Source organism: Acinonyx jubatus, chromosome F2, assembly GCF_027475565.1.
Source record: "Acinonyx jubatus isolate Ajub_Pintada_27869175 chromosome F2, VMU_Ajub_asm_v1.0, whole genome shotgun sequence".
Classification (NCBI taxonomy): domain Eukaryota; kingdom Metazoa; phylum Chordata; class Mammalia; order Carnivora; family Felidae; genus Acinonyx; species Acinonyx jubatus.
The window spans coordinates 6992238-7011063 of record NC_069394.1 but is presented as its reverse complement, the minus strand read 5'-3'; the positions used below and the strand labels follow the sequence as shown (position 1 = coordinate 7011063).

General features: G+C 42.4%; 1 protein-coding gene, 1 long non-coding RNA gene and 1 other non-coding gene across 8 annotated transcripts in view; 1 reads left to right on the top strand and 2 right to left on the bottom strand.

The window, feature by feature from the left end:
• The window catches only part of KHDRBS3 (KH RNA binding domain containing, signal transduction associated 3), a 189004-nt gene that overhangs the window by 103340 nt on the left and 66838 nt on the right, over positions 1 to 18826 (top strand). For all 6 annotated transcript variants that reach the window (XR_008292829.1, XR_008292828.1, XM_027063848.2 and 3 more), the window contains exons 5-6: positions 53 to 192; positions 17011 to 17206. Coding sequence is in view for 4 of the 6 variants with exons in the window: in XM_027063848.2 (XP_026919649.2) it covers positions 53 to 192; positions 17011 to 17206 (336 nt within the window). In the remaining 2 variants the exon portion in view is untranslated. The remainder of the gene's footprint in view (positions 1 to 52; positions 193 to 17010; positions 17207 to 18826) is intronic.
• LOC128312903 (uncharacterized) lies at positions 5451 to 10277 on the bottom strand. Its single transcript, XR_008292832.1, has 3 exons — positions 9985 to 10277; positions 8542 to 8649; positions 5451 to 6983 (listed from the first exon to the last, which is right to left on the bottom strand). It is a non-coding gene; the product is annotated as an uncharacterized LOC128312903 (long non-coding RNA).
• LOC113600719 (U6 spliceosomal RNA) lies at positions 14327 to 14429 on the bottom strand. The gene has a single exon (XR_003421834.2). It is a non-coding gene; the product is annotated as a U6 spliceosomal RNA (small nuclear RNA).

Sequence of the window (18826 nt, the reverse complement as noted above, 5' to 3'; positions counted from 1 at the left end):
GTTTGTATTTTTCACATGAGGTGAATCATGTTGTCTTCTGTCTTCTGTGTAGGACTATAATGATGAAATCAGGCAAGCACAGCTCCAAGAGTTGACGTATTTGAATGGTGGTTCAGAAAACGCGGACGTCCCAGTTGTTCGAGGAAAACCCACCTTGCGTACAAGAGGTGTACCAGCCCCAGCAGTAACCAGGTCGGTGCAATTAATTGACTTTACTTTTCTCGTTGTTAGAATTGGGTACCATGGCAACCGTTTTAATCTTTTTTTTTTTTTTTAATTAATAGTCAAACAGCTCTATCAGTGTATCAGTACAGAGCCTTTAAGGATATATTCAGACATTATGATGTCATATTGAGGGGATTTCCTTTGTTTGAACTGAGATATTCCTGGGTTTAAACATAACCTCTACTACTTACCAGCTGATGACTATAGACAAGTTTATTTATCACTCTGACATTAAGTTTTTGATTGTTTAAAATGAATCTTATTTTATTTTATTTTATTTTTTTAATTTTCAACGTTTATTTATTTTTGGGACAGAGAGAGACAGAGCATGAACGGGGGAGGGGCAGAGAGAGAGGGAGACACAGAATCGGAAACAGGCTCCAGGCTCTGAGCCATCAGCCCAGAGCCCGACGCGGGGCTCGAACTCACGGACCACGAGATCGTGACCTGGCTGAAGTCGGACGCTTAACCGACTGCGCCACCCAGGCGCCCCAAAATGAATCTTATTTTAAAGTAATAGCACTGATAATGCAAATTGAGATAATGGAAGCAAGGGCTTTCCCCATGGAATACAAGATTAGGCTGGTTCATTGCCACATCTCCAGTGTGGAGCACGATGTCAGGCACGAAGTGGGGTGTCCATGAGCTTGTCATTTTATTCACCGGGAATGCCCTGTGGTATCTGAAAACTCCCGAGTTGGTCCACACACACAGAATTTTTTTTTTTTTTTTTTGTCTCTGGATTGATGACTTTTTAATATGAAAATGCCTAGTGAATTCATGAAACAATTTAAACATAACCATGTATTGAGAAATGGCTGTCTCAGATTTATTTGAGAATTATTTTTAATTTTTTACCCAAAAGAAGAAGTGACACAGATTTTTCACTGGTGACTATATATATATGTATATATATATATATATATATATATATATATATACACATATATATATATATATATACACATATATATATATATATATTATATATTTTTTTCAGATAGAATCATGCATGAAATAATTTAAAGTAGCATTCTTTTATGTCTCCAAGTTAATTTGAGACAATAAAAAATCAGTCTTTTTATTTGAGTGTTGTTGATCAGGCCCTGGTCAACGAGCGCAATTACAAATAGACGTTATTGCAGTGTGAAATAAACAGATCTGTTCACGGTGCCAAGTGGGTTTTCTCTATAAGAAAAGGCTAATAATAATGGGATTGCTGTTGATGGTTTAATGAGATAATTTATGTGAGTGTTCAGTAAGTGGTAAATCCCTTTCGTTTTCATTTCTTCTGTCATTAAATTTACTTCAAATCATAAGAAATTACAGTTGACCCTTGACCAATGTGGGGGATAAGGGCACTGATCCCTCGCATAGTCAAAACTCCATGTATAACTTTTGACTCCCTGAAAACTTAACTCCTAGTAGCTCACTGTTGGCTGCGAAGCCATAACGACAGCACAGTTGATTAACACGTATTTTGTATATGTATTAAATACTGTATTCTTACAATAAAATAAGCTAGATAAAAGCAAACGTTGTTAAGAAATTCATGAGGAAGAGACAACAGTAGTAGTGTAAATGTATTATTTCTTGAAAAAATCCACACGTCAGTGGATCCACACAGTTGGAACCCATGTTCAAGGGGCAACTGTCCGTCCTTGCTGTATTAGCTTCCTGTGGTAGCTGTGCTGAATTACTCCAGACATGGTGGCTTTAAACAGTAGACTTTGATCACAGTTGTGGGGGCCACATGTCCAAAATCAGTATTGTCGGACCACAGTCAAGGTGTTAGTGTCCCCCCTCTAGAAGAGAGTCCTTTCCTTGCCCCTTCCAGTGTCTCGTGCCTGCTGATCTTTCTTGACTCGTGGCCGCGTGCCTCTGGTGTCTCCCTCCAACTGCGTGTTGATTTCTGTCACATCTGTCTTTGATCCCCGTGTGCTTCCCTCTTCCCTGTGATGGTATTTAGGGCCTTTCTGGATGATCCAGGGTACTCTTCCCATCTCAAGATTGCCCGATAATCACATCTGCAAAGGCCCTTTTTCTAAAGAAGGCGACAGTCGCAGCATGGGTGTCCAGAACAGAGAGCGTAGAGAAGAGCGCACACCCAGTGCCACTGTTCATGACACTTCTTAGGGATGCTTTGTTCCTTAAACCACATCTACCGTTTTTACAGAAGATAATTTCTAATTTAGTTGTCAGGTGTTGAATTAAGTTGAACATGTTAGGAACAGATGAGGAGGGCAGAAGCTCTCTGTTTTGTGGCGTATGGTGTCTGGAGAAACACCAGAGGCCGCCCAGATGAAAAACTGTCCCTCTTGATGACAGCATGTAGGCTGGTTGCCATTTCAAGGCTCTCCATTGTCTTGACAGGTAATGTTCTCTGATGCAACCCTGCGGTAGTTTGTGGCGGGGTAATGGCTGGTCAGTGCGTGGCTCTGGGCAGAGCTTTCTCTCCTGCATTTGATTATGGGCTTCCTCGGTACCACATCTTTCAAATACCCTGCTTTTTTCAGTGTAAAACCCCTGTTCCTAGAAGAGGCACTCGAAACCCTTCTGTATTTTTTCTGAAGACCTCGCTCCACATGTCTGTATTGATTGCTCTGCCCTGTTTCCTGTGTGTTCAACCCGGGGCTGGAAACTGCTTGTTGCACGAAGTTGGAGCTCACGCCCTTTCCTGCCTTTGCCCACATTGTTCACTGTTCTCTGCCCAGAGTTCTGTGTCTTCTCTCAGCCCCTCACTTGTTCAGAGCCTACTTATCTTCGTGTCTCAAACCGAAACTCATTTTAACAAACGCCTTGCATCTACCACTGAGGACTGTTCTCAGCACTTTACAGGCAATAACTAGGTCAAGCCTCATAACAACCCTGTGAGGTGGGTGCTCTTATGTTAACTCACCATTTTACAAACAGGGAAGTGACTACTTGCCCAAAGCCAGCCAGCCGGCCTGGGGCGCCGGCAGCCCCTCCCCTCTCTTTGATCCTTCCTTTGCATTTTCATCTACAGTCTGTTTCTTCTTCCATCCGTTCTCCCACTGCATCTCTTCCACACAACTTTGATTCTGTCACTTACATTGTATTCTTACTGAGACACATGGCGGCATTTTTTTTAATAGAGTTACTTTTATTTTATTTTATTTTATTTATTTATTTATTTTAATGTTTATTGATTTTGAAGAAAGAGCCAGAGTGTGAGTGGGGAAGGGACAGAGACTACCCCGGCTCTCACCTCGTCCCTGGGGCACCCGGTGGTAGGCAGACACAGGCATGGTATCCGAGCAGCCTTGCTGATCACCTTGTTCAAAGTCACCATCCCCCAGTCCCAGAGCTGGTCTACAGCATCCTGTCTGGGTTCCTTAGTAGCATTTACTAAACTGAATTCCACCTTTCTTGTTTGTTCCCTTTTTCATTGGTTACTCCTCATTATAATGTAAACCTGCAAGGGCTCTTGTGTCCTAGGACCTGGCCTAAAGTAGTCACTCAGTAAAAAGCTGTTAGGTGAATACAGTACAATAGCAGGTCCTTTAGGCTCATTCTGGTCAAGTGTTGATCATTCAGAGTATTTTGTGTTAATATAATTCGCTGCCACCTGACTGAATGTACTAGGGGATTAGCTTTGCATGGGTGGTCATGTGGTTATCACCATTTTGGTATTTCAGAGTGGAACAAGTTATTACGAGAGTCTTCATGAATGTTCCCCACTGTTACCACTTCAGGATGCTTTTTTGCTGAAAGATGTAAATGATCTAAAATTAAATCCTGCAGTGGGAAGTGATATGTGTTTTAATAAAACCTTTCCTTTCAGTTTCAAATGAGAGAACTAAACTTATACCTTTTTTTAACTTAGGAGGTAAGGAAGCTTCTTTACTTCCAGTCCATCCTGTGCAGGGCCTCCAGAAACCCTGCCGTGAGATGCCTCCTCCCTAGCTCTTTGCACGGACCCCAGCACAGAAGGAGGCTGGAGAGTTGAGACCGCTCTGGGCAGCACGCTTTTGGGCCGGTCTTCTCCACCCTGGCCTGCCGCCGCCGGCAGTCTGAGCTGAGCCGCCCTGACCTCGGGGATGCTCCCTTTTATCCCTTCTTCACGACAGCTGGCTTACTCTGTGCTGCTTTCGCACTGACCTTTAGTCTGGCCATCTGGCCCTTGCTCCCAAGGAGCAGGCAGACTTATCTCCCCACCTTCGACGCCACAAACAGCAGGAAGAAGAGCAGAACAAGCAGATGAAGCTGCCTTTCTGAGTAGTGAATACACGTGCCTCCGTACTGGGCGCTGAACGTGGTGGCTTTGACTGCGCGTGCGCGCGCGCAAAGACAACGCAGTCCCTCGGGGCCTTTTGTAAGCTTTCGTCAAATTGGGAAAATTTTCAGCTCTGGTTTCTGTAAATGGTTTACCTGCCCCTTTCTCTCTTCCCTTTCGTGGACTGAAGTCCCATGTTAAATCTTACGATTGCGCTTTGCAGACTATATGCCAAGGTGCTGGGAGCTGCGGCAAGCTCCCAGGTTGGCCGTGGGACTTGACCGTTTCCAGGGACCCCCACGCAGCCTTCAGCATCTGTCAGACACTGTCTGAGCTCTCAGCTTTGGGGCATTATTTGTAGTTTCAGTGTTAGATTGTTCTCCACGGATGTCTTGTCTTCGTAAGGCCCGTATTTTAGCAGTTGCTGTGTTGAACAGTAAGTAGCCACAGGTGCATAGGTCTCTACATAACCTCCACACGCGGGATCGGGTGGGACACGGGCACTTGTGTTTCCTTGTCCACGTTGATTTTCACATGATTTCACTCTTCTTTAAAACCGATCATGAATGATGTCACGGATACTAAAGATTGTTTCAGTGATTGAAAATGATGTATTTTCCCTCATAGTATGTAGAGTTATGAGAATCGTTATTAGGAAAACTGAATAGTTAATATAAGGGTCTTAAACATTTCCCCAGTATATGATATGGTTAATTAATCTACTAATCTACTACTAATTTAATCTAATTAAAAAGTTCTCTTTTTAAACATTTATTTTTGAGAGAGTGTAAGTGGGGGAGGAGCAGAGAGCGGGGGACAGAGGATCCGAAATGGGCTCTGTGCTGACAGGCAGACAGCAAACGAGCCCTATGTGGGGCTCAAACTTACGGACCACAAGATCATGACTTGAGTTGAAGTTGGACGCTCAACCAACTAAGCCACCCAGGTGCCCCAAGAAGTCTTTTTTTCTTTCTTTTTTTTTTTTTTCGATTAAGGAAAGGGTGAGTATAGGAAATTGACAGCATATTTATTTTCCTACTGGCCCAAATTATAGACATTTTCAATTAAAAAAAAAAAAACAAAAAAAAACTTTCTTGGGATTAAATTTCAGTAGAAGGCCCTTGCCTTCTCAGGACATTCTACCACCAAACTGTCAGAACAGAAGTCACCTTCCCTTCCTTCCTTCTGGTGTAATAAAAACCCGGGCATTGGTACATGACACATGTACCCCACTTCCCGGGCAGAGGGTCCTAGGGGACTTTGCTGGGAAATGAGTCTCTCTGCTTTCGTTGCCATAAGCTCCACCACCTTTCTCCCGCTGAGCTGCTCCCTCCGTTGTCAGCATCCACTCACTGGCTTTTTCTTCCAGGGGTCCCTGTTGGTGTATTAGTGTGTGGCCATAATGGAGCTGATTCAGGGGAAACAAAAGGAGAAAATGGGTGGTTTCTTTTCAGATCCTTTTAATAGGCTTTGGGAAGACAACAAGCAAGGCAAATAACGTTGCAAGTGGTGTGAGAACTTCCCCACAAGAGCTTGTAACTCTGCAGCCAGCCAGGGACGGGCAGAGAAGAGCAGCCACGCACGGTTCTCCTGGTTACGGCGTGGCCGACCACGTACGTGTCAGGTGCAGCCTAAGGCCCGATAAACGTTCTGGGCCTTCCTGTAGGCTGCGGGGCCCGCTGGAGGAAGGGTTCTGACCCCCCAGTTTGCCAGCAGAGTTTTTCTGACCATACGTTGGACAAGATATCCTGAGAAGCAGAGGCCATTTCGGGCGGATGGCATCTGGCGAGTAGGTTCCTGAGCAGTGGAGCATACTCCCACACGCCCGGGGTTCCAGAGGTTTGAACATCTGCCTTCCTCTTTGAAAATCGGTCAGTCCCTTCCTGCTGTCAGGTCGTTCAACGTCACAGGTTTTCTTGGAGCACTTTCTGTGGCAGGGGTTGACGTCACAGGGCTGGCGAAGTCATCATTTTGACGTCCAGAAAGTTAACAAGTGTAAGTCAGAAAAATAGGTAATTAAGACAGAGTGGCATCAATAGGGGTAGGGGGTGTGAAAGCAAGTGCGATGGAAATAGAAATGAGGGTGCAAGGAATTTTAAATGGGGAATGTGGGTGTGAACAACTTAGGGTGGAGGTAAAGAAATAAGGCAGGAGAGTGTCGGAGGAAGTCATTCCAGGCAGAGAGACCAAGACTGGAAAGCAGAAAAGATGGGGACAGTTGGCTTCGAGTTAGAGTGTGGCTTCGTGGCTCTTTCAAGCCAGGGCGTTTCTCCCGGGCTAAGCCCTCGTTTCCTCGGCTGTAAAATGGAGCTAGAACACCGAGCACACGCTAATCCAAACCCTGCTTGATTTTTTTCATGTCCTGTTCAAGCCCGAACTGTGCCATAAGTTCTTTTCTGATTACTCACAATGATCCCACACTACAAGTTGAATTCTTCTGGAGGACCTTGGGCAAAGTACACATCTCCCTGAAGCTCCTTCATTATCAATTCATTGTCATCAGACAGGAAGAAGACTTGCCCTGGATAGTGCCAGAGGCCGAAAGAAATAGGGCTGTTAGTTAGAAATGATAGAGACTTTCACTTTTTATTTTTAAATAAGGACGAAAAGTAAAAACACGCCAACAGAACTGGAAGACAGTGACAGGCTTCAGAGTAAGGAGTGAGCTCTCTGTCTTCAGGGATGGAAGGGAAGATGGACACATTTCTTGCACTTTATGAGAGATTTTGCTTCTCACACACTGTCTTACATTGTCAGTAATAACCGGCTGGTAACTTCTTGGAGAAGACACAAATTGCCTTAGATTTATTTTATACTCTGTACAATGTAGGACAGTAAAACAGATTGGAGATTGGATGGATCGCAGAATAAAGTGGTAACCGTTGGGTTTAGTAACAGGTCTGTCACTTCTGGGTTCAAACCAGGAGCAACAGCACTTGAGAGCTTCTCGGAAATGCAGGATAATAGTCCCCAGCCTAGAACCACCGACTCCGACTCTGCCCTGACACAAGTCCTGGGTGACGAGGACGCTCAAGAAGTGTGTGAAGTGCCCTAGAAACACATTTCAGATCATCACTAAACGTGCAAAGAATAAGGGCTGCCAGAGGCTTCTGGAAGCGTCAGTCTTCATTGGCTCTGACGATTTCTCTTGCACGTTCTGAGGGATCCTAACTGCAGGCTCTGCTCCCTGTTTCCTTTTATCTAGCCTCTCACTCACTTGTCAACCCCCCGCAAGAAAGAAAAGTCTCGGAATGATTAAGCTTCACTCTCAGAAAACCCCAGGGATGAAGAAAAGTTGTCAATGTGTTTGTTAAGGAGTCTCTCGGAGAAATAAATTATCCCTGCGGTCGCTGGTGCATCAGGGCGTTGGCCTCAGATGACAGCTCTCTGGGCAGGTCTGCTTCCCACTGTGATACCTGTGGTACCAAAGTAGGACGCTGCCGTTGGCTCCCTCGGGCACCCAGCCTGTGGTCAGCCGGGGCCAGCCTCCCTCGGGCACCCGGCCTGTGGTCAGCCGGGGCCAGCCTCATCATCCAGGGCTCCTGCCACCAAATACACCATTTCACCCTCTACTTTTTGCTCCCCATAAGATTCCTAGACAGAAGCCAAACAGGACGATAGTATATGGTTATGCTCTTTCTCTCCCAGTCTGCATCATCTCTGCTAAATGCATGGAGGGTACATAAAGGTGCTCACTGGTGCTCACTGGGTGATGAGCTGTACCTTCGTCTGTTCTCGTCCTCTGGTGCGCAGCCGAAGGAAGGTGTCGGGACTCCCAATTCAGAATCCAAGTGGAAGTCTGCGTAATAATTACCGCTTACTACGTGCCTATGTTAAGCTAGGCACTTTATACACCGCGTGGGTAAACCTCACGACCATCTGCAAGAGCTAGATGCCGTTGACACCGCTTTATGGGTAGAAAGCTGGGCTCAGCAACTAACTGACAGTAGATTTGAGAGCATAGATAGTTGGAACTCAAAGCCTATGCTTTTTCATCACATCCTAAAACCTATCAACAATCTATAGGTTCATCTATAGATTATGAATCTATAAATAATTAGTTCCTGATTCATCCATACCTTTGTATTCAGTCCTTCAAAGCACTCTTCCCGCAAAGGTACCTGTTGACAAACCTTTCTAGGCTATTTCCATATCCGAGTTTCAAGCCAGAAACCAGGGCCACGCTGCTGAAGAAGGCAAACAGAAAGAACCGTTGGCAATCGCACCTGTTCCTCTGCTCATGAAACTTTTCTGTTCAGATGTGAGATCTTCCTGCTTTCTTGTTAGCCTCATTCTGATCAGTGTAGCAACCTGATTTTATCAATTTGAACCAAGCTTTCTAGTAGAAAATTAATAAGCCCCCACTGATTATCAGGATCTCATCCTTGTCCCCATGTCAGCAGTCCTGCTGTTAATCCGTCCCCGGAGCTTCATTTGTAGCATTTGTGCGTCCTCCGCAGCGTGGTCAGACTCTTAGGTTTGTACGCTTCTTTCCCTCACGCCTTCCTCTCGCTGGGGGGGTGGGGGGGTGAGGGCTTAAAACCACACAATTCTCATGGAATGTCATACTTAAAAACTAATCTTCAGGGGCACCTGGCTGGCCCAATCAGTGGAGTGCATATGCCACTCTTGATCTTGGGGTCATGAGTTCAAGCCCCACGTTGAGTATAGAGATTACTTAAATAGATAAATAAATAAATAAATATTTAAAAAAAGGAATCTTCAAAGGATCTTCCATAGATAAGTGTCAAGAGCTGCATACATCAAATGACTTGTCTGAAATTCTGCTACAGATATTTTAGTATGATTCCATATACTCCGAGGGCACATAAACAAACACTGTTGATGATGCTGGGAAAGAATTGTGAGCTTCCTGAATATATAAATTTGTGTCTTTCATTTGATGGGAAACATAAATTCATAGATTCAGAGAACATGCTGAATATTTTGTGGTCCATATGCTAACTTGGATGGCAGGGATGGGGTATTAGCTAAGGAAGCAGGAGGCTTAATTAGTTTGAATATACTCAGATTAAATGAAATATCACACAGGAATTATGTGCTATACGTAGAAATTATTCTTTTCTCTAATCACATTGAAGCGTTTTCTAGATATACACTGCATATAAAAAGATGAGTAAGACTATAGAAATTATAGTGTCATCATCATTGTTGTTCAGAGTGATTGAAATTTATATACATTGTTGATCTTGATTGAGTAGGGGAGGTGTTAGGTACTTTCTGTGTCTTGTGTCATTTTCCTGCACTGTACCACTAAGAAATGGGTTGTGTAACTCACTTGGCAGTGGAGGAAACTGGCTTGGAAAGTCTAGGCTGTTGATTAGTTTGAATATGAGCTGGAAGACAGAAGTTGAGCCAGTAGGTGCAGTCAGAAATTGAATTCAGATCTGACTTCAGTGTCCTTTCTCTTGACCACCACTTTTGGTGTACCAATTTTTATGGCCTAGGACGAACAAAAAGACCTAATTTATAATATGTGTAAAAGGAATAATACAAGTTACCTAAGAGTGAAAAAGTCTTTTAGATTTTGCATCTTTTCGATGACCTTAAAGTTTTGAGAAGTACTGGCCAGGTTTTTTGTAAGATGTCCCTCGTTCGGGATTGGTTTAATATTTTTTCTCCAGATCAGCTTGGCCTTACGGTTTCAGGGAACAAAAACCACAAAGGTGAAGTGTCATTTTCATCACATGTTGAGGGTTCATACTGTCCACATGACATAGTACTGCTGACGTTGCCTTGGTAACCTGGCTGAGGTCATACTTGAAGGGTTTCCCATTTACAGTTACTCGTCCCCCGTCCCCCTTTGAAGGGTGGGATATCTACATAAATTATCGGAAGATGTTTCTCTTCTCTCCCATTATTATTTCAGTCATTTGTTTATGTCAGTGTAGACTTTTGCATGTTTCTACATTTTATACATCTGGTTAAAATCCAGTACTGCTTTTTTTTTTTTTTTTTTTTTTTTTTACTCGGATTGTTTCAGCTTTGGCCATTGAGAGCTCTTTCAGTTGGCTCCTCCCTGCTCCTTTCACATACACTCATTCTTTTTGTTGGTTATTTATGCATTTGTTTATTTACTTATTTTCGAGTACTTGCTTACTAGTTTTTAACAGTTTCTTAAAATTTATTTATTTTGAGAGAGGGAGAGAGAGAGAGTGCGCATCACAAGCGGGGGTGGGGGGAGAGAGAGGGAGGGAGGGAGACAGTCCCAGGCAGGCTTCACACTGTCAGTCAGCGCAGAGCCCAGTGCGGGGCTTGAACTCAGGAACTGTGACATGATCACCTGAGCCACAATCAAGAATCAGACGCTTACCTGAGGGACCCACCCAGGTGCCCCGAGTACCCTTACTTTCTGCTCTGCAAGTTGCTGCCGCAGCATCTTGCATACCGGGATCGGCCATTTCTCCAAGGAGCCGTGGTTCCTTTTGTTGGAGATTGGTGTCAGAGACCAGAGCTGGGTGCTGGTTCTGCTTGCTGCTGCTGAGATGTCCTTGAGTCCAAGCCCTCTTAGCTGTCAGAGCGAGGAAACTGGTATGCTACGAGGCCACGTGTATATACACATCTGTGCATATTTCTGCGATTCACTGTCTGTATCTATAGTAGATGAATCAAGAGTTCATACTAATGTGTCCACTTCTAATCCATTGCCTTTATTGCCCACTCTAGCCTCTGTCCCTTGCTTATCTATAACCTTCACTCCAACACGGCGTGGCTTCCATCATCGTCCATCCAGTGCACATGCATAGTGTCTCAGAATCGTACGTGCACCTGCACCCCTTCTCGTGGGAAATAACTCTGTCACCTAGAGCAGTGCTTGCATACAGCTTTTTTTGCCTTTAACTTAGAAACTTCACTCGTTTCTAAATTCATTTTTCCTCTCAACTTCAGAACGGTGGTTTTTTTTATGTTTTTTTTTTGTTTGTTTATTTAGAGAGAGAGAGCAAGTGAACAGGGAAGAGGCAGAGAGAGAGAGCGAGAGAGAGAGAGAGAGAGAGAGAGAGAGAGAATTCCAAGCAGGCTCCATGAGTAGCCTGACACAGGGCTTGATCTCATAAACCGTGAGATCATGACCTGAGCCAAAATCAGGAATCTGATGCTCAACTGAGCAATCAGACACCCCCATGAGGGTGTTTTATATGTTTTTAATATAGTTCACATGTTTTGTCACATTTAGCATTCCATCCTAAACCCTCAATTTCCTAAATTATATATATATATATATATATATTTTTTTTTTAGTTTGCATACATTAAAGTTCACTCTTTGTGATACAAAGTTTTGTGGGTTTTGACAAATTCTTTGTCACCTATCCACCATTTCAGCATCCTACAAAATAGTTTCATCCCCGTAAAGTGTTCCTACTGCTTTACCTGTTCAACCTTCCCTCTTCCCGTGAACCTGTGTCTGCCACTGATTATTTGTTTTAACTCATCAGTGTAGTTTTTTTCTTTCCCAGTATGTCATATAATTGGAATCATATGATATGTAGCCTTTTGAGATTGGATTCTTTCATGTAGAAACATTTTAGATTCATCCATGTTGTTTCCTGGTTTGTGAGCTCATTTCTCTTTATTGCAAATAATACTCCCATTGTACGCATGCACCCTAGCATGCTTATCCATTCACCCTTTTTTTTTGGAGGGGGGGGTCAGGGAAAACCTTTAATTGATTCACTTAAGTTCATACAAGTTAAGCAAAATTCCTAGAGAGGAGCTTTCCTCCAGAAGATTCATATTTTTCTTTTTAGTACTTTTTCCATCAAAATAAATTATAAAATATCAAACTTTTTTTTAGTATATAATTTATTGTCAAGTTAGCTAACATACAGTGTATATACAGTGTGCTCTTGGCTTTTGGAGTCCCGTGATTCATCACTTACATGCGACACCCAGTGCTCATCCCAAGTGCCCTCAATGTCCATCACCCATTTTCCCTGCCCTCCCCACCTGCATCAACCCCTAGTTTGTTCTGTGTATTTACGAGTCTCTTATGGTTTGCCTCCCTCTCTGTTTATAATTTTTACCCTACGACCCAGCAATAGCACTGCTAGGAATTTACCCAAAGGATACAAGGAGTGCTGATTCATAATGGCACATGTACCCCAATGTTTATAGCAGCACTATCAACAATAGCCAAATTATGAAAAGAGCTCAAGTGTCCATTAACTGATGAATGTAGATTGTCCTCTTAAAGGGCATAAAGCTGCAATAAACATTCCTGTGCAGGTTTTTGTGTGGAAGTAAATTTTCAAATCAGGTGGGTAAGTACCTAGGAATACAGTTGCCAGATTGTGTGGTAAGATCTCATTTAGCTTTGTAAGAAAGTGCCAAACTGTCTTCCTCTTCTGTGTGCCCATGAGCAATGCATGAGAGCACCTTTCCTTCACATCCTCACCATCAGTTGGTGTATTCAGTTTTTTGATTTTATTATTCAAATAGATATGTTTTAATTTTCAGTTCCCTAATGACAAATGATACAGAACATTTGTCTGTTTGCCATCTGTATAACTTCTTCAGTGGGCTGTCTGTTCTTTTACCCATTTTTAAATTGGGTTTTCTTACTGAGCTTTAAAAGTTCTTTATATATTTTGGATACAGGTTTGTTGTTGTTGTTTTTTTTTTTTTATCAGATATATGTTTTGCAAATATTTTCTCCCTTTCTGTGATTTGTCTCTTCATCTCTTAACAGTGTCTTTCTCAGAACAGAAGTTTTTAATTTTAGGAAAGTCCAATTTACCATAGATTATATCATAGATTCTGCTTTTCATATGGTATCCAAAAACTCATCAAACCAAACCCACATTGATTTCTTCTGAATTTTCTTCTACCAGTTTTATATTTTACATTGAGGTGTAAAATCCATTTTGAACAGAGAGGAAGGCAAACCATAAGAGACTCTTAAATACAGAGAACAAACTGAGGGTTGATGGGGGGGGGTGGGGGGAGGAAAGGGGGAGTGGAAAGTGGGTGATGGGCGTTGAGGAGGGCACTTGTTGAGATGAGCACTGGGTGTCATATGTAAGCGATGAATCACGGGAATCTACCAAGAGCATGCTTGACACACTGTATGTCAGCTAACTTGACAATACACTATATTTAAAACAATAAGCAAAATCCATTTTGAGGTAATTTTTGTGAAGGATATGTCTGGGTTCTTTTCTCTTATTTTTTCTTTCTTTCTTTTTTTTTTTTTTTTTTTTTTTTTTGAGGCCTATGGATATCCATTTGTTTTAGCACCATTTGGTGAGAAGACTTGTTTCTCCATTGAATTGTCTCTGCTCCTTGGTCAGTAGTCACTTGACTACATTTCTTTGGATCAGTGTCAGGGCTGTCTTTGGTTCCATTGTTCTGTGTGTCTGTTTTTCCATCAATACTTAACTATCTTGATTACCGTAGCTTTATGATAAGTCTTAAAATCAGATACTGTGAGTCCTCCAGCATGTTCTTCTTTGGTATTTTGTTGTCTGTTCTGGGTCTTGCCTTTCTGCGTATTCTCTAGAATACGTTTGTCAGTCTACAGCGTGGCTCTCTGGGATTTTGATTGGGATTACACTGAGTCTATAGGTCGAGCTGGGAAGAATTGGCAAGAATTGACTCTAACAACGATTACTCATGGGATTATTCTCCTTTGATTTATTTCATCACAGTTTTATGGTTTTCTACATAGAACACTTGTACATATTTTGTTAGATATGTACTAAACCATTTCTTTTGTTGCTTTAATAAATGTTATTATGTATTTTTTTAAAGACTTTACTGGTTTAGAGCAATTTCGGGTCCACAGCAAAATTGATAGGAAGGTATAGATATTTCCCATAGGCCCCTTGCCCACACACATGCATAGGAAAATCTGAAACACTTCACAAATTGGTATGTCATTCTCGAGCAGGGACTGGGCTAATCTTCTCTGTATTGTTCCAATTTTAGGATATACCTTGCAAAAATGAGTACTGTAAAATATATATGAGTATATATTGTTGACTTACTAGCTTTGTATTCCAAGACCTTGTTTTTATGCTTATTAATAAGCTCTAGGAGGGGGCACCTGAGTGGCTCAGTCATTTAAGCATGACTCTTGATTTCAGCCCAGGTCATGATCTCGCAGTCATGGAATCAAGCCCCAGATTCATTCATTCATTCATTCATTCATTCATTCATTCATTCTCTGTCTCTGTCTCTTTCTCTCTCTCTGCCTCTCTCTGCCTCTCCCTTGCTCACATGTGTGTGCACGCACTCACTCTTTCCCAAAAATAAATAAATAAACATAAAAAAAATAAACTCTAGGAGTTTTTGGCTGCTCTGTTTTATTTTGTTATGGTTGATTCTTTGGGGATTTTCACATAGAAATTATGCCACCTGTAAATAAAATTTTATTTCTTCTTCCACAATCTTACAAGTTTTATTCCTTTTTATTGAATTAGGACTTCCAGTACACGTTGAATAGGAGTAGTAAGGGTGGCCACCCTTGCCTTGTTCCCAGTCCTAAGGGGAAAGTATTCAGTTTGTCACCGTTCAGGATGATAGTAGCTGTAGGTTTTTGTAGATTTTTTTTCAACTTGAGGAAATTTTCTTCTTCCTACTTTGCTGATTTTTTTCATGAATTGGTATTGCATTTTGTTAGATGCTTTTTCTGCTCTTTATGATTATATGATTTTTTTTTTTCTTTAAGCCTTGTTGATGTGGTCGATCACATTGGTTTCCTAGTGTTGAACTCGCCTTACATACCTGGAATAAATCCCATTTGGTCATGGTATATAATTTTTTGATATATTGTTGGATTTAATTTGCTACTATTTTTGAGGAATTGTACACCTTTGTTCTTAAAAAGATCATGATTTATGGGTTGTTGTTGTTTTTCTTCCCCCCATTTCTTAAAGTCTTTAATGGCTTTGGTTATCAGAGAGCCTTATCCTTGTTCCCCCTTGGATGACATATCTCTTCTTGGGGAGGTCAGATATCAGCTAGGCCAGTTCTGTGACATCCTCTCTAGACCCCCATGTTCCCCCCACCCAACCCTCTGGCCAGTTGTGGCTCCCAGAAGGGGACTTAGAAAAAAGATCTTGAGAGGTGCCTCCTCTGCTAGGTCCCCACCAGGGTTCAGGACTAAGCAGAGACCAGTTACTTCTGTCCTCCCCATTGGCCCAGTGTCTGAGTAGTAATGCAGGAGTAATTTCAGGAGGCACTTGCAATGACCAGCTTCATAGAAGGAGTTAAGGAAGTATTCCCTCTGATTTTTATTTTCTGGAAGAGATTGTAGAGAACCGATATTCTTTCTTTCTTTAATATATGAAAGAATTCATTCAGTGAATTCCATTGGAGTCTGGTGCTTTTTTTTCTTTAAGATTATTACTCTTTTATTAAAGTTCTTTAATAGATATTTCAGATTATTTAATTATCTACTTGTGGGATTTAGTTATTTGTATATTTCAAGGAACTGGTGCATTTCATCTAAGTTAACACATTTCTTGAGCCTAAAATTGTTTCTAATCTTCTTTTCGTATCCTTTAATGTCCTTGGGGTCAGTAGTGATGACCCTCTCTCATTTCTGATACTGTTTATTTTTCTTGTTTAGCACATCTAGAGGTTTATCAATTTTATTGAACCTTTCAAAGAACCAGCTTTTGGTTTTGTTAATTTTCTCTGTTAAGTCTTTAGCAGTGTATTTGCTATCCCAATGAAACTAAAGAAGGAGATTGGAGATGCGCAGGCAGCCATGTTATCTATGACAGTTCTCTTTATTTGGGGGATGTTGTCTGTGGGAGATGGATGAGGCCACATCTTTTATTCTCTGTCTTAGCCTCATTTTTCTCTCATTTCTTCATAGACCTTGCACATTTTCTCAGGTTTTTGTTTTTTTGGGCTATTCTTGGTACAGCCTCCTTCCTTGCTCTCTGACTTGAAATCTCATATTTTATGTTAGAAATACATAAATACACATGTTGAATTCTACTTCAGAAAGTATCTGTTTATTCAGCTTGAGAAGGGTGTTTAACAAAAAAAGAATGGTATTTTAAATTACTCTGTGGTAGATACATTATTTGGGAAGGTACATTTAATTTTCTCTTTCATGGCACTCTGATGTATATTTTGGTCCCTAGCTTTGCTAGTTATGTATTCTCAGTTTGAAGATCTCTCCAGCCTCAGTTTCCTTGTTGATAGATAAGCAGAATGCAGCCCAGCTCATAGTGTTGGCATGGAGGTTGGATGTGACCCCGGCCTGGGTCCTGAGTGGATGCAGCCTTCCCAGATGTCCATAGCTTCCTACTCTGTATTTTAGCCAGAAATTGAGTCTTGGGGATGCTTTGATGTTATTATATTTATCGCTGCTGGATAAGCTGCCTAAGTGACTTGGCTTCCTTTTGGTAGATAGCTGTTTCTCATTTGCTTTAGTTTTTACTTTGTGTGTGGTTTCCTTGTTTCTTTTTACAGAAATATGGGACATTGATTTTTCTGAGGTATAAATGCATGTGAACCATGGAATGGTAGAGACTATGATGAAGATTGCTAACTTGACCCTCTTGCTTACAGGGGAAGGGGAGGAGTCACAGCCCGGCCAGTTGGAGTTGGTGTACCACGAGGGACGCCGGCTTCCAGAGGAGTCCTTTCCACCCGAGGGCCAGTGAGTCGGGGAAGAGGGCTTCTCACTCCCAGAGCAAGAGGAGTGCCCCCAACTGGGTACAGACCTCCGCCGCCACCCCCAACACAAGAGACCTACGGAGATTATGTAAGTAAAGGTGTCATGTGATTGACGCAATCCTCACATAGCATTGCATGTTGTAACCAGCGGCCCCCCCTTACCTTGTTGTGGTTCTTGAACATTCCACCTCAGTTCAGCAAACATTTATCGAGTGCTAAATAAGATGTGGTACTTGAAGTATAAGAAATGAAAAAGAAATAATCTCTCAGATCAGGTAGCTTACAGCTAAGATAGGGAAGATGAATTGGGGCCAGTGGGAAGGTTCAAGACCAGGATCAAGGAGACACGTTATCGAGCTCTTACAGGACTTTGAAGTCACATTTATTCATAGTCCACTCCAGATTGCCTCTGAGTAACCCAATCATTTAAAAAATAATCACTTCCACATACCAAGTTGTTTTCACCCTCAAGTGTTTCCTCTGAAGGGCTGCTGCTGAATATGGATTCATAGTTGAAATGTTTTTCAGCAAAGAAAACAAAAGTTCCCAATTTTTTTATATTAATGCAAATTAGTTTTTCCACTTACCATTCAATAATTCTTTGATATGGTTCATAGACTTAACATGAAAGAAAGAAAATATATCCGTGAAAACTAGGTGGAGGGGAAGGGCAGAGGAGTTTTTTAATAAGAATACAACCCGCCTGGGATTCTTCCTCTGACCTCTGAGTTTAACATAAATAAGGAAAATAAGTAGTGGATAGATGTTTCTTATTACTGGCTGAAAGTATTAAAGAAAAAATGCACGAGCTGTTGTCAAGGAAGGAGAAGCGGTGACGAGGCTAAAAGCAAGAGCCGATGGGCTCTCATGTTTTAAGTCAGGGAAATTTCTTGCTGGGTGCTCGGCACCCCTTTGCACGGTGTCTAAAAGTCTGCATTAACTCTCTGGGCCACAGACAACATCTGCAGCTTGGTCCACAGCCACTGGAAAGAGCAGTCTTCGCCCTGGGCGAACTGAACTTTTTGTAATTCCCTGAATATGCTGTGTCCCCTCAAGCTTCCAGAGCTTTCCTCGTGCTGCTTTCTCTGCCTGGAATCTCATCTCGTACTTCCTGTCTGTCTTGCTAGACCTAGCTCAGCTCTCATGAGGGGAATTCAGAGGAGGTGGGAGCTGATGTATTGAGTGTTACTGCTGAGGTCATGTGTCTCAGTCACGTGTCTCTTTCCCACCTACACAACGACTTCTGGAGGGGCAGGGACTGTTAGCCTCTGTCTCTCCATACCTGGCAGAGAGTGGCTCCTGGGAACTCAGCGAATTATACTCAACAAATAAATCCCACGGTACTTTCGCCATTTTGCTGTTCAGTTGGAGAAGGACGTGGCCTCCACTTCTTCTCCTTGTTTTCCTTACAGTTTGACATGTTCCTGTTTCCCAGTATTCCCACCAAATGACAGTAATCATCATGCCTCAAGCTCTCCCACAAATGCAGAGTGCCTTGCAAATAGCAGAGACTACAAAGGGAAGAAAGTGCTATTCAGTTTCTCTTCGTAGGGCCTGTGTCTTTGGTTTTCCAGCTCAGCTTACGTTGAGTTCTCTCGGGTTTGGATTAATGGGGTTCTGGCTGGATGGTGCTGCCGTAATTGTCAGGCAGAGGGTGTGGACAACCCGGATCCTGGGCCCACTGCACCATCCATGTGGTATGAGTCAG